Source organism: Rhinoraja longicauda, chromosome 4 (genome assembly GCF_053455715.1).
Source record: "Rhinoraja longicauda isolate Sanriku21f chromosome 4, sRhiLon1.1, whole genome shotgun sequence".
In the NCBI taxonomy this organism is placed as follows: Eukaryota; Metazoa; Chordata; class Chondrichthyes; order Rajiformes; family Arhynchobatidae; genus Rhinoraja; species Rhinoraja longicauda.
In genome coordinates, this window is record NC_135956.1 from 73,606,501 (window position 1) to 73,622,355 (window position 15,855).

At 46.1% G+C, this 15,855-nt stretch overlaps 1 protein-coding gene across 1 annotated transcript in view; it reads left to right on the plus strand.

Annotated features, from left to right (window-relative positions):
• LOC144593194 (melanocortin receptor 5-like) overlaps positions 1-10,472 on the plus strand; it is a 28,546-nt gene extending 18,074 nt beyond the window's left edge. Inside the window, exon 2 of the mRNA XM_078398683.1 lies at positions 9,302-10,472. Within this exon, the coding sequence (XP_078254809.1) occupies positions 9,402-10,472 (1,071 nt within the window). The 5' untranslated portion in view covers positions 9,302-9,401. The remainder of the gene's footprint in view (positions 1-9,301) is intronic.
• The last annotated feature ends 5,383 nt before the right edge of the window (positions 10,473-15,855 follow it).

Consider the following 15,855-nt stretch of genomic DNA (forward strand, 5'->3'; position numbering starts at 1 on the left):
GGCCTCAACTACCTTCTGTGGCAGAGAATTCCACAGATTCACCACTCTCTGTGTGAAAAAAAAACGTTCTCATCTCGGTCCTAAAAGACTTCCCCCTTATCCTTAAACTGTGACCCCTTGTTCTGGACTTCCCCAACATCGGGAACAATCTTCCTGCATCTAGCCTGTCCAACCCCTTAAGAATTTTGTACGTTTCTATAAGATCCCCCCTCAATCTTCTAAATTCCAGCGAGTACAAACCGAGTCTATCCAGTCTTTCTTCATATGAAAGTCCTGCCATCCCAGTAATCAATCTGGTGAACCTTCTCTGTACTCCCTCTATGGCAAGAATGTCTTTCCTCAGATTAGGAGACCAAAACTGTACGCAATACTCCAGGTGTGGTCTCGCCAATGCCCTGTACAACTGCAGCAGAACCTCCCTGCTCCTATACTCAAATCCCCTCGCTATGAATGCCAACATACCATTCGCTTTCTTCACTGCCTGCTGCACCTGCATGCCTACTTTCAATGACTGGTGTACCACGACACCCAGGTCTCGTTGCATCTCTGGACAACATGGACAGGCACCGTTCGGGTTGGGGCCCTTCTTCAGGCTGATTGTAATAGGGGGGAAGAAAGCTGGAAGAGAGGTGGGGACAGAACAGAGTCTGGCAAGAGAGGGTAGCAAGGATACAGGTGAGGGGGGGGGGGGGTTGATAGGCAGATGGGTAGACAAAGGCTAGAGATAAAACAAAGACAAAAGGTTGGGAGATAAGGAGAGAAGAGGAGGGACATGTTGAAGGACAAATGGAAAGGTGCAGTGGGTGTTCAAAGTACCGGGCGATTTATTAAAACGTGCACACCAGGAGACCAGTGAAAGCTGATCTGCTGAGCACGACTTTTACCTTCTCAGCTAACAAGATTGCACAGAAACTTGATTAACAGTAAAACTAGGTCTTGATTACAGAATTGAGGTAGTAGAAATACTTAATTATGTAAGAAACTAGGTCTTGATTGCAGAATAAAATGATTATCCACAAGTCTTACTTCGTTGACAGTAGATCTAATTTTCTGTTGCAATGATGGGTGCACGCTGCAACATAATCAATAAAGATCCTGAAACTTAAGTGTGGTCACTGCTGAATTCCATATCTCTACTTCTAAGGCTTCGTCTGCGGTTCCCTGTCACCACATTAGCACAATCCACATCCCTATTTACTAGTTAGTAGCCCACACTATTCTTTCCCCCACAACACATGTAAAGTCAGAGGAAGGGGACAGGGAGAAGGGGAACGGAGGGTGGGATATGCGGATTTCATTGACACCGAAAGTTGTGGAGGCCCTCGATTGATAACTTAAGGCGGAGATTGTTAGATTCTTGATCAGTACAGGGCGTCAGGGATGATGGGGAGAAGGCAGGAGAATGGGGCTGAGAGGGAAAGATGACCTGACCATCGTGGCTAAAAGCTCCCTTCTAATTGAAAGTCCAAGTCTCCTATCCCATAGAAACATAGAAACATAGAAAATAGGTGCAGGAGTAGGCCATTCGGCCCTTCGAGCCTGCACCGCCATTCAATATGATCATGGCTGATCATCCAACTCAGTAACCTGTATCTGCCTTCTCCCCATACCCCCTGATCCCTTTAGCCACAAGGGCCACATCTAACTCCCTCTTAAATATAGTCAATGAACTGGCCTCAACTACCTTCTGTGGCAGAGAATACCACAGACTCACCACTCTCTGTGTGAAGAAATGTTTGAAGAAATGTTTTCTCATCTCACAAACCAAGTTGAAAATATTGGAGCGCAGAAAGTGTTCTGACTAAACTTATTTATCTTCGAGGTGATTATGTGAATAATTGCAAAGAGATGGCTTCTGCTGCCTCATTTTGCATCAATAATGAGTTTCAATAAATTTAGAATCCCATTAGAGTGCAAATTATGCCTGGGCAAAGCAGAAGGAACGTCATCAGTTAAATAAATGACCTTTTGCTTCATGTTGTCACATCTTATGCGTGTTTGTTTTTCTATTCTCTGAATATTTTTCTTTCTACATATCGTGCGGCACGGTGGCGCAGCGGTAGAGTTGCTGCCCCGCAGCGCCAGAGACCCGGGTTCAATCCTGACCACGGGTGCAGTCTGTACGGAGTTTGTACGTTCTCCACGTGACCCGCGTGGGTTTTCTCCGGGTGCTCCAGTTTCCTCCCACACTCCAAAGATGTACAGGTTTGTAGGTTAATTGGCTTTGGTAAAATTGTAAAGTCCCTAATGTGTAGTATAGTGTTAATGTGTGGGGATCGCTGGTCGGCGCGGACTCGGTGGGCTGAAGGACCTGTTTCCGCGCTGTATCTCTAAACTAATCTAAACTAAAATATCCATGATTAGTTTGAGGCAAAATAGCATCAGTCTGAAGAAATGCCAAGACCCAAAACATCACCTATCCATGTTCTGCAGAGATGATGCCTGACCCGCTGAGTCACTCCATCACTTTGTGTCTTTTTCTTTGTGAACCAGCATCTGCAGTTCCTTATTTCTACATTTTGACTGCTCCACTGCGAAATCCCATCAAGTTATGCCTACTTTGAAGAAGTCCTCCTCCTCTCTTCGGGAGTCCGAAGAAGGGTCCTAACCTGAAATATACCCTATCCATGTTCTACAGGGATGCTGCCTGACCCGCTGAGATACTCCAGCACTTTGTGCCTTTCCAGCACAGGAACAGGCCCTTACAAGACATTTTCAAAATGGCAATGACAATTGGGAGAGTAGGAAGCTGTCGAGGAAGACTAATATAGGTTTGTAATCCACATGCGAGTTCATTGATAACTTCTAATACATTGGCTGCACTTGAGATCCCGTCTGTTAATTGAGAGAAACCGATGTTTTATCAATCATTTTTTTCTGGCACAGTGCAGAGTAAAAATATTTGAAGGAGTTTTATTTATGGAAGCTAGCGACTAAACTGCAGATTTTTTCCCCGGTTGAAAATAGCTTTAAGGGAGAGGGGCAAAGTTTAAATGAATGTGTGGGGCACGTTTTTTGGTACAAAGAGGGTGGTGCGTGCCTGGAACGCACTGCCAGGGGTGATGGTGGAGGCAGATATGATAGTGGTGTTTAAGAGGCTGTTAGATAGTTATGTGGATATGCAGGGAATGATGGGATATGGATCACGTGCAGGCAGAGGAGATCAGTTCAACTTGGCGTCATGTTCAACTGAACATGGGGATTGTGGGCCAAAAGGCCTGTTTCTGTGTGGTACTGGTCCATGTTCAATATGTATAGAAAGGAACTACAGATGCTGGTATTTACCGAAGATAGACCCAAAGTGCTAGGGTAACTCAGCAGGTCAGGCAGCATCTCTGGAGATAAAGAATGGGTAACCTTTTGGGTCGGGACCTTTCTTCTGTCTGAAAGTAAAGGGGAGGGAACTGGAGGTAAGAAAGGGCCTGAACAAAGCAAGGCTTACAAGCTTTTGTACCTTCTGCCCGATGGCAGCTTCTCATAAGCCCTCTGCTTTTAGACACCTCTGCCGTGGGGGAAAGTTTTTATTAGGACATAGGATGGCATAGGTTTAGAGGGATATGGCCCAAAAGCAAGCAGGTGGGACTAGTGTAGATGTGACATGTTGATCGGCGTGGGCAAGACAGGGCCTGTTTGCACGCTCAATGACTCTATGTCTCTATTTGTAGTTTAGAGATATAGCGTGGATACAGGCCCTTCGGCCCACCTAGTCGAGCAGTGATCCCCGCACACTAGCACTATCCTACACATACAAGGGACAATTCACAATTTAACCAAAGCCAATTAGCCTACAAACCTGTACGTCTTTGGAGTGTGGGAGGAAACCAGAGCACCCGGAAAAAACCCACGCGGTCCCAGGGAGAACGTACAAACTCGTTACAGTCAGCACCTATGTAGTCAGGATCGAACCCGGGTCTCTGGCGCTGTGAGGCAGCAACTCTACCGCTGCGCCACCGTGCCGCCCTATTGTTTATGCCACTCATACTTTTGTATACCTCCCTCAGATGTCACCCACCTCCAGCCACCTCAGTTTTCTCAGCTTTGTATTGACTGCAGTGAAGATGACGGAAGGAACAGACTTTCTGAAATGCAATTTTTTTTTGTGTTTGCTAGTTATCTCCCTTAAATAAGAAATTCCAGCATTGTAAATTGCACTTAGCATTTTCAATCGGATGTAATGTGCCTTGTGAAGCAGAGACCAGATTAGTCTGAAGCTGTTTTGTGCACTCTCTCTCTCAGCTCAGTCTTGCAGGCCACACAACAAAGCCAGTTCTACACATGAAAACAGGAATGAGTAACAGGCTGGAGTACATTCCTTGGTACTAGACAAGAGAGCCATCAGGTGTGGCAGCCTCGCCAACAGTCTGTCTATTTTTTCGTCTTTTTTGTTATTTTTAGTGTGTTTTAAAAGTTTGTGTTCATGTTCTCTAGTTTGTTTTATGTGGGGGGTGGGGGAGGGGGGAGGGGGGAGGGGGAAACTGTTTTTCAATCTCTTACCTTGCCGGATCTCCGGTCGCTCTGCGGCCTAACAACATGGAGTTGGAGGCCTTGCCTGGGACTGACTTTGAGCCCCACCGCGGTGCTGTGGACTTACCATCGGAGCCTGCGATCCCTTGCCTGGGGTCGACGCTGCAACTGCGGCCTGCGGATTTCAACATCGAGGAGCTCGCAGCCTCGGGTAGAGACTGATGTCAGGAGTTCCAAACGACGCAGAAGGTTTCGACCAGCCCCGGCCCGGGGTCTGATCGCCCGACGCGGGGGAACTGAGATCCCCCCCGATGCAGGAGCTTGATCGCCCCGAAGCGGAGGGCCCAAACGCCGCCGGCTACGGGAGTCAAGATCGTCCCGTCAGCGGATGGCTCGAGGCCCCCGAGCGCGGGAGAACAAAGGGAAGAGATTGAACTTTTCTTCGCCTTCTGTCACAGTGAGGAATGTGGAGGAGTCACTGTGGTGGTTGTTGATGTTAAAATGTATTTTGTGTGTTCTGTTACCTTTAAATGGTGTGACTGTATGGCAAAACATACTTGGCTAATAAAGTATGATTATAATTATGATTATGAGAGAACACAACAAGGGGAGGCGATCAAGTCCTTTAAATCCGAAACTTCTTACAGGATTAATATTTTCCTCCATCCCTATAATCCCTGAATTTTTTCACCTTTCATGGTTCTTAGAACTAATAAATGAACTCCTCCACATATATTCAGAGTAGAAACGCTTCCCTGGTCACCAAAGCCAATTGGATGTGAGGGTTCAAAGCACACAGTAAAGGAAATGAAACACAATTTAGCCATAGATGAGTATAGCACAGGAACGAGCCCTCCGGCCCACAATGTTTTTTGTCAGACATGATGCCAAGTTAAATGATCTCATCTGCCTGTGAATGATCCATATTCCTCTGTTTCCTGCACTTCCATGTGGCTATCTGAAAGCCTCTTAAACGCCACTGGCGTATCTGTCTTCACCACCACCTCTGGCTATGCGTTCCAGGCCCCCACCACTCTCTGTGTAAAAAGGAAATCCCCCGCACATCCCATTGAAGTTTCCCCCTCTCAACTTATAGCCATGCCCTCTAGTGTTGGACATTTCCCCCCTGGGAACAAGGTTCTGACTGCCTACCCTATCTATGCTTCTCATAATGGTATACACTTCTGTCATGTCTCTCCTCAACCTCTGACGTTCCAAAGAAAACAATCCAAGTCTATCCAACCTCTCCCTGGAGCTGAAACCTTCTAATCTAGGCAGTATTCTGGTAAACATCCTCTGCGCTCCTTCCAAAGCCTCCACATCATTCCTCTAATGGAGTGACCGGAACTGAATGCAATACTCCAAAATGCGGCCTAACCAAAGTCCTATAGAAGACAGGCACAAAAAGCTGCAGTAACTCAGCGGGTCAGGCAGCATCTCTGGAGAGAAGAAATAGGTGATGTTTCAGGTCGAGACCCTGAATCTATCTTCTTGAGGCTGCCTTCAGCATCTGAAATTACTTCCTACACACTCAGTCCTCTAGAGCAGCATTTGTAGGGATGAGTGCCTCTTTCCCAACACGTTTTTTTTGTCAACAGTCAAAACTTCCTTCCAATTCCCATGCTGCTGAGTTAATATCACCTCAACATTTAAAAATAAAACAACAGGCCCAGCTCAATATCGGAGCAAATGTCATATGAAGCATTAATAAGATTGAGTCTGTCCAAATAGTCTATTTGCACCACTGTTGCAACATAAAGAGAGCACTAAAAGGTTCAAAGATCATTATCTTCCAATAAAAAAGAGGAAATGAATAGTCATTTTCTAAATCCCTGCATCGCATTCATTGTCTACTTTGGTTAGAGGGGCAATTTTAATGTGCAGCCCGGAGGGTAGGTTTAATCATTGGTCTATGTTCCACAGACATCACAGTGGATTTACACAGCTGTTGTCTGCAGAAGCATTACTTGCAGTGGGTGGTTCGTTTGAATATGCTGCTCAGTTGAAGAATTATAGTTGATTGTTAACAGGCCTTAAATTTTACCTTTTACCATAAGCAATGGAATAGCTGCATCGAGTCATAGAGTGATACAGTGTGGAAACAGGCTCCTCGGCCCAACTCACCCACACCAGCCAATACCTCCCAGCTACATTAGTCCCACCTGTCTGCGTTTGGTCCATATCCCTCCAAACTTGTCCAATCCATGTACCCGCCTAACTGTTTCTTAAACGTTGCGACAGTCCCAGCCTCAACTACCTCCTCTGGCAGCTTGTTCCATACACCCACTACCCTTTGCGTGAAAAAGTCTAACTGGGATTTTTTTGTTGTTTTTTTTCCACTAATAAAACTTAGTGTTATAAATAAATGGCAACCATGCAGAATTTAGAGTCAAAGAGCGATACAGCGTGGCAACAGGCCTTTCGGCCCAACTTGTCCACACCAGACAGCATGTCCCAGCTACACAAGTCCCTCCAGCCCGCGTTTTGGCCCATATCCCTCCAAACCTGTCCTATCCATTTATAGCATCATATTGTTGTAGGCACAGAAACAGGTCCTTCAGCCCAACTCATCCATGCTAATCGTGGTGTGTTCCTGAGTTAGTCTCGCCTGCCCACGTTTGGTGCATGTACCTCTTAACCTTTCCTATCCATGTGCAGATATGTCGTAGGAAGCATTTTATCGGGTTGTACCACAGCATGGTTTGCGAACAGCTCCATCCAAGACCGTGAGAAATTGCAGAGAATTGTGGACGCAGCCCAGACCATCACGCAAACCAACCTCTCTTCCATTGACTCCATTTAAACCTCACACTGCCTCGGCAAGGCCACCAGCATAATCAAGGACGAGTCGCATCCCGACCATTCCTTCTCCACTCTCCCATCAGGCAGGAGGTGGAGAAGTGTGAAAACACACGCCTCCAGATTCAGGGGCAGTTTCTTCCCAGCTGTTGTCAGGCAACTGAACTATCCTACCTACCACTCTAGTCAGTCCAGAGCTACTAGCTACATCATTGGAGACCTTCGGACTATCTTTGATCGGTCGTTACTGGACATTATCTTGCATTAAGCAGTATTCACGTTATTCCCTTTACCATGTATCTCTACACTGTGGGTAGCCCGATTGTAATCATGTATTGTCTTTCCCCTGACTGGTTAGCACGCAACAAAGGCTTACCGTACACATGACAATAAACTAAACTTAAACCAGACTACCTGTCCAAATGTCTTTTAAATGTTGTATATTTTAATTGTCTTTGCTTTGAGAATCTTGCACATGGCTTCAAAGATGGCAGGTGGATTGTTGTCTTATCCATTTAGGACTAAGAGGAGAAATTAACAGTGCATTGTCAATCTTTGCAGGTCTCTGCTCCGTGGTTTGTGGATCATTGTCATGGACTCAGACACAGATACAGTACAAGTACAGAAGATGTTGTAATCTAGACTATTTAAGGCAGAGATAGATAGATTCTTGATTAGTACGGGTGTCAGGGGTTAAGGGGAGAAGGCAGGAGAATAGGATTAGGAAGGAGAGACTTGATGGGCCAAATGGCCTAATTCTGCTCCTATCACTTATGACCATGAACAATCAGATGTTCATAAGTTCGTCAACCATAGGAGCAGAATTAGGCCATTCAATAGACAATAGACAATAGGTGCAGGAGTAGGCCATTCGGCCCTTCGAGCCAGCACCGCCATTCAATGTGATCATGGCTGATCATTCTCAATCAGTACCCCGTTCCTCCCCATACCCCCTGACTCTGCTATCCTTAAGAGCTCTATCTAGCTCTCTCTTGAATGTATTCAGAGAATTGGCCTCCATTGCCTTCTGAGGCAGAGAATTCCACAGATTCACAACTCTCTGACTGAAAAAGTATTTCCTCATCTCCGTTCTAAATGGCCAACCCCTTATTCTTAAACTGTGGCCCCTTGTTCTGGACTCCCCCAACATTGGGAACATGTTTCCTGCCTCTAACGTGTCCAACCCCTGAATAATCTTATACGTTTCGATAAGATCCCCTCTCATCCTTCAAAATTCCAGTGTATACAAGCCTAGTCGCTCCAGTCTTTCAACATATGACAGTCCCGCCATTCCGGGAATTAACCTAGTAAGCCAACGCTGCACGCCCACAATAGCAAGAATATCCTTCCTCAAATTTGGAGAACAAAACTGCCAACCAATTTTCTATCCATGTCAGTACCCTACCCCCAATACCATGTGCTCTAATTTTGCCCACTAATCTCCTACATTCAGGCCCATCATGGCGGAACTATCTTTCCCTCTCAACCCCATTCTCCTGCCTTCTCCCCATAACCATTGACACCCATACTAATCAGGAACCTGTCAATCTCTGGGTCTGTACTCGCTGGTGTTTAGAAGGCTGAGGGTAGACCACATTGAAACTTACCGAAGAGTGAAAGTGCTGGATGGAGTGGATGTGGAGAGGATGTTTCCAATAGTGGGATGGTCCAAGACCAGAGGGCACAGCATCAGAATACAAGGATGTACTTTTAGAAAGGAGATGAGGAGGAATTTCTTTACCCAAAGGGTGGTGGAATTCATTGCCCCACACATTTGAGTATTTTTAAGGCAGAGATTGACAGATTCTTGATTAGTAAGGATGTCAAGGGTTGTGGGGAGATGGCAGGAGAATGGGTTGAGAGAGAAAGATAGGTCAGCCATGATTGAATGTTGGAGTAGACACGATGGGCCCGAATGGCCTAATTCTGCTCCTATGACTTATGAACAAACTGTTTGCAATACTCTCAATATGGTCTGTCCAAAATGTTTAACTCACTCAAGTTAAAGTGAATTTCATCTTGCTGTGCTTTTTTTCAGATACAACTCCTGTTTCCTGATGCAGAGAACAGTCATGGACAACACTTCCAAGTCAAGAATATGTCTTTCACATTCCTTGTTGAAGATTAATTTTTCATGAATGTTGGATATGACGATGGCAGGATTTGGCGTCTCGCTGGGCTCAAATGGCACCCTCTCTCTGCTTCCACGTGGCACCCCTTCCCCGCCTCCAGGCATCGCCCTCTCGCCGGACTCGCCTCCTTGGCCGCTGAACGGATCGGAAGCTGGAATGGACGCGGGCAGCCCAGCGAACGTGAGCAAGTGTGGCCAGATCGATATCCCCACTGAGGTCTACCTCATCCTGGGTGGGGTAAGCTTGATCGAAAATCTGCTCGTGGTCATCGCAGTGATCAAGAACAGGAATCTGCACTCTCCCATGTACTACTTCATCTGCAGTCTAGCAGTCTCAGACATCCTGCTGAGCCTGTCCAAAGCCTGGGAAGCTGTCACAATTTGGCTGGTAAACCACACCAAGCCTCTGCTGTCAGATACCACTTTATTTAAGTTGGACCAGGTATTTGACTGGCTGATAAGCATTTCGTTCCTTGCCTCCATTTTCAATTTGGCTGCGATCACCACCGACCGATACGTCACAATCTTCCACGCTCTGCGATACCATAACATCATGACAAGGAAGCGGGTGTTTTTGACTATCTCAGGGATTTGGATGTTTTGCATTTTTACCGGCATCACCGTGGTCATCTACAGCAGGAAAAGTGGGGTTGTGGGTTTCTATATTATATCGTTCCTCATAACACTAGTTATCATCTTGTCCCTCTACATCTACATGTTCCTGTTAGCCCAGGCCCATGCCAAGCAGATTAGAATGCTTCCCGGTCAAACAGTCCAAAGGCGAATCAACTTTAAAGCAGCTCTTACATTAACCGTCCTCCTAGGGGTCTTCATTGTCTGTTGGGCGCCATTTTGCTTCCACTTGGTCCTCTATGTCGTCTGTCCTTCTGACCCATACTGTACCTGCTTCTTCTCCCTCTTTCAAATTGACCTCATTTTTATCATGTGTCACTCCGTCATCGACCCACTCATCTACGCATTCCGAGACCCTGAATTGTCCGGTACTTTTAAGAAAATGCTATGCTGTCGCAAGAGACAAAGCTACTTCCGTGCATCAGCCAGTTTCTTGAAAGTGTAGTTGATTTATACAGGGAACAGTGGTGTGGCTATGCTATCTCCGCTAATCTCAGGAGGAGATGGTGATAAGAGCCAGAACGCAGTGTTTCTGGGACACAGTGATGTGGGTTTCAGTCCTTCAGAGATACAAGCACAAAATCCATTGTAGAAATGAAGGACGTGCCATCTTTCAAATTAGATGCTAAACTGTACAGCATCCTAAAAGGTTTGTACTATTTAGTTTAGTTTAGTGATACAGCGTGGAAACAGGCCCTTCGGCCCACCGATTCCGCACCGACCAGCGATCCCCGCACATTAACACTATCCTAAGCCCACACTAGGGGCAATTTTTCATTTATACATTGGTATCAAACCAATTAGCCTACAAACCTGTACTCTTTGGAGTGGGGGAGAAAACTGAAGATCTCGGAGAAAACCCACGCAGGTCACGGGAGAACGTACAAACTCCGTACAGAGAAGCACCCCTAGTCAGGATCGAACCTGGGTCACTGGCGCTGTAAGGCAGCAACTCTACTGCTGCACCACCGTGTCACCCTATTCTGTCACAGATGAAACAGTTTTCATTTTAATAAAAGACACAAAAGAAGTATTAGAATAACTCATCGGGTTGGGCAGCATCTCTTGAGAACAATGGACAGGCAACGTTTCAGGTCGGGACCCTTCTTCAGTCTGAAGAAGGTTCTCGACCCGAAACAACATCCATTTCTTTTCTCCAGAGATGCTGCCTGTCCCGCTGAGTTACTCCAGCTTTCTGTGTCTATCTTCTAGAAAAGGCAGTTGTTGTTCATCATTGGGGTTGAGTTTAATAGTTTCTGTGACTGAAAGTTTCACTCAGAGGGTGGGGGGGGTTTCTGGACCGAGCTGCCAGAGGAAATAGTTGAGACAGGTACTAAATCGGCATTTAAAAGACATTTGGAAAGGTACATGGATAGGAAAGATTTAGAAGGATATGGGCCAAACGCAGGCAAATGGGACTAGCTTAGATGGGGCATCTTGTTCAGCATGGTCAGGTTGGGCCAAAGGGCCTGTTTCCGTGCTGTATGACTCCATGACTAAAGATACCTGGAGAAACTGGGCAAAGTGAATGCCGCATGTGAACAACAGGGGAGGATTGGGCAGTGCGGGGGTGCAGGAGGGGGGAGAGGGGAGGGTAGGAGATCCAGTGGGAGGAGTGTGTGGCTGATGGGCAGACCGAGGAAGGGGATAGAAACAGGGCGATAGAGAGCTGAGGGGTAAGGTGGGAAGAAGGGGCTGTGTGGGAAAGGTCCAGGGAAGGTAGGAACAGAGAGAAAAGCACTGAGCGGATATGGCCTACCTGATATTCCTCCAGCAGCTCCCCCTTGCTCACCTGTCCTTATTCTCCAGAGATGCTGCCTGACCTGCTGTGTTACTAAGGTACTTTGTGTCCTTTTTTCGTGAACTGGCCCTTATCTCTCCTTCCACCATGTTGTACCCTGTTCCGATGGGGAAAGCTGGGATGGAAATTGCTGCTGGTGAATTTTAGAACAGTTGACCAGAGAAGGACTTTGTGAAAACTGTGCTCAAATTTGATGATTATAAGTAGCGCATCTTCTTCTTCCGTCGTGTGTTTGTCTTTTAGACCTGCAGCTCCGTTGAGGTGAGTCAGGCCAATGTGTCATCGCCCAGGTCAATCAGACCTCGTTCACCATTCGGTGGCCGGTATTTGGGGCATCTGGTGACTGTGTGCTCCACTGTCTGTGTTGGGTCCCCACACTCGCAGGAGGCACTGTCCACGAGACCCCACCTCTTCATCGCTCCTCCATAGCGTCCGACGCCTGTCCTCAAGCGATTGAGGGTTATCCACTGCTTTCGGGGCAGGTCCTCCATGGGTTCACCGATGTAGCGGCGTAGCCTAGATGGTTCCGCTGACTTCCACCGGTCTCTCCATCTCGTCTTGACCCAGGTGGCCTTGGAAGTGTCAACCGGTGTTGTACAGAGACGGTCGTGGGCTTGCATGGCAGAGGGGCGCCGTGACTTGAGGCGCACATGTCGTGGTGTCTCGTGCCGTCAGAAGTAGCGCTGTCGTCTAACTACATACTTGGATTGTCTGTCATTTATGCCGAATCTGCAACATGATGTTAATTTTGTCTTTTGTAATGACATGATTAAATGTTTTAACGCACTTCATTCATATTCCACTCACGTATTTTACACTGATTTTTATTCATCTATTCACCACCTCCCAGACTATGAAGAGGGTGGCTTATTCCTGTTTTGTGCTGGTCGGCTAAGGAAATCAACAAATGTTCCCTAACATTTGCATTCCTCTTCAACTAGCATTGCAGTGAACTTAATCACAATGTCAATGAGATGGCTTAATAAAGAATATTTAACATTTAAATGCTATTTCTATTTTACATCCAAAATGAAGGTCGCAACCTTGCAGTGGTGTTTAGTACACATTTCTGGCACAGCCCGCCGTAACCCTGTAATAAAGATGGAACTGGAATACTCAGGGCATCAGTGAACAGTCAAGAGTGGTTAATTGGCATATGCAGTAGAGGCAGAACAATTAAATTCTCACTTGTTAACACAACAACACAACAAATAAATATACAATCTTTATATAGATAGAGGCATTGGAAAAGGTGCAGAGAAGGTTTACCAGAATGCTGCCTGGATTAGAAACATAGAAACATAGAAAATAGGTGCAGGAGTAGGCCATTCGGCCCTTCGAGCCTGTACGCACCGCCATTCAATATGATCATGGCTGATCATCCAGCTCAGTAGCCTGTACCTGCCTTCTCTCCATACCCCCTGATCCCTTTAGCAAAAAGGGCCACATCTAACTCCCTCTTAAATATAGCCAATGAACTGGCCTCAACTACCTTCTGTGGCAGAGAATTCCACAGACTCACCACTCTCTGTGAAGAAATGTTTTCTCATCTCGGTCCTAAAAGACCCCCTTATCCTTAAGCTGTGACCCCTGGTTCTGGACTCCCCCAACATCGGGAACAATCTTCCCGCATCTAGCCTCTCCAACCCCTTAAGAATTTTATATGTTTCTATAAGATCCCCCCTCAGTCTTCTAAATTCCAGCGAGTACAAGCCCAGTCTATCCAGTCTTTCCTCATATGAAAGTCCCGCCATCCCAGGGATCAATCTGGTGAACCTTCTCTGTACTCCCTCTAAGGCAAGAACGTCTTTCCTCAGGTTAGGAGACCAAAACTGCACACAATACTCCAGGTGCGGTCTCACCAAGGCCCTGTACAACTGCAGCAGAACCTCCCTGCTCCTAAACTCAAATCCTCTTGCTATGAATGCCAACATACCATTCGCTTTCTTCACTGCCTGCTGCACCTGCATGCTTGCTTTCAATGACTAGTAAGTGTCAGCTACAAGGAGAAGTTGGATAGACTTGGTGTGCAGAAAGGAACTGCAGATGCTGGTTTACACAAAGTACTAGAGTAACTCAACAGGTCATTCCACAGTCTCGTTGTACTTCCCCTCTTCCTGACTTGACACCATTCAGATAATAATCTGCCTTCCTGTTCTTGCCACCAAAGTGGATAACCTCACATTTAACTGCATCTGCCATGCATCTGCCCACTCACCCAACATGTCCAAGTCACCCTGCATCCTCATAGCATCCTCCTCACAGTTCACACTGCCACCCAGTTTTGTGTCATCTGCAAATTTGCTAATGTTACTTTTAATCCCTTCATTTAAATCATTAATGTATATTTTGAATAGCTGCGGTCCCAGCACCGAGCCTTGCGGTACCCCACTAGTCACTGCCTGCCATTCTGAAAGGGACCCGTTAATCCCTACTCTTTGTTTCCTGTCTGCCAACCAATTTTCTATCCATGTCAGTACCCTACCCCCAATACCATGTGCTCTAATTTTGCCCACTAATCTCCTATGTGGGACCTTAGCAAAGGCTTTCTGAAAGTCTAGGTACACTACACCCACTGGCTCTCCCTTGTCCATTTTCCTAGTTACATCCTCAAAAAATTCCAGAAAATTTGTCTAGCATGATTTCCCCTTCGTAAATCCATGTTGACTCGGACTGGTCTTGTTACTGCTATCCAAATGTGCCACTATTTCATCTTTTATAATTGACTCCAGCATCTTCCCCACCACCGATGTCAGGCTAACTGGTCTATTCTTCCCTGTTTTCTCTCTCCCTCCTTTCTTAAAAAGTGGAAAAACATTAGCTACCCTCCAATCCACAGGAACTGATCCTGAATCTATAGAACATTGAAAATGATCACCAATGCGTCTACAATTTCTAGAGCCACCTCCTTAAGTACCCTGGGATGCAGACCATCAGGCCCTGGGGATTCATCAGCCTTCAGTCCCATCAGTCTACCCAACACCATTTCCTTCCTAATGTGAATTTCCTTCAGTTCCTCCGTCACCCTAGGTCCTCTGGCCACTAGTACATCTGGGATCACAAAATGCTGGAGTAACTCAGCGTCTCAGGAGAGAAGGAATGGGTGACGTTTCGGGTTGAGACCCTTCTTCAGACTGAAGATACCTTCGATTTGTACCAGCATCTGCAGTTATTTTAGTACATCTGAGAGATTGGGTCTTCCTTAGTGAAGACAGATCCAAAGTACCTGTTCAACTCATCTGCAATTTCCTTGTTCTCCATAATAAATTCACCTGTTTCCATCTTCAAGGGACCCACATTTGTCTTAACTATTTTTTTCCTCTTCACATATCTAAAGAAGCTTTTACTATCCTCCTTTATATTCTTGGCTAGCTTACCTTCGTACCTCATCCTTTCTCCCTGTATTGCCTTTTTAGTCATCTTCTGTTGCTCTTTAAAAGTTTCCCCATCCTCTGGCTTCCCGCTCATTTTTGCTATGTTATACTTCCCTTGTCAGCCACGGCCGCCTCTTACTCCCCTTAGAATCTTTCTTCCTCTTTGGAATGAACTGATCCTGCACTTTCTGTATTATTCCCAGAAATACCTGCCATTGTTGTTCCACTGTCAGGTCAAGACCCTTCAAGTTGTGTTTGATTGATATGATTTTGCTCTGCAGTGAAAACGTGTGGTGGATTGATCAAGGTAATGGAATGTTGCTTGTCTGCCTCTCAAAAAGTGATGGGAAATGGTCTTATAATCGTCCTAACCAAAGTTTCAGACTGTAGATTAAATGGAATGACAAAGCAGACATAAAATTCGCTAAGAGGCCAAAAGCAACGAGCAGTGGTGATTAGTTGTCATTCATTGAGGAGAAATAGATAGATTGGCATAGATAAAGTATACAGCACCTTTTCCCAGGGCAGAGATGTCAAAGACTAAAGGGCGTAGCCTTAACTAGAGAAGGATAAAGTTTAAAGGTGATTCTCGAGGAACATTTTCTACACAGAGGGCAGTGAGTGCATGGAACCCGCTGCCAGGGGTGGTGGTG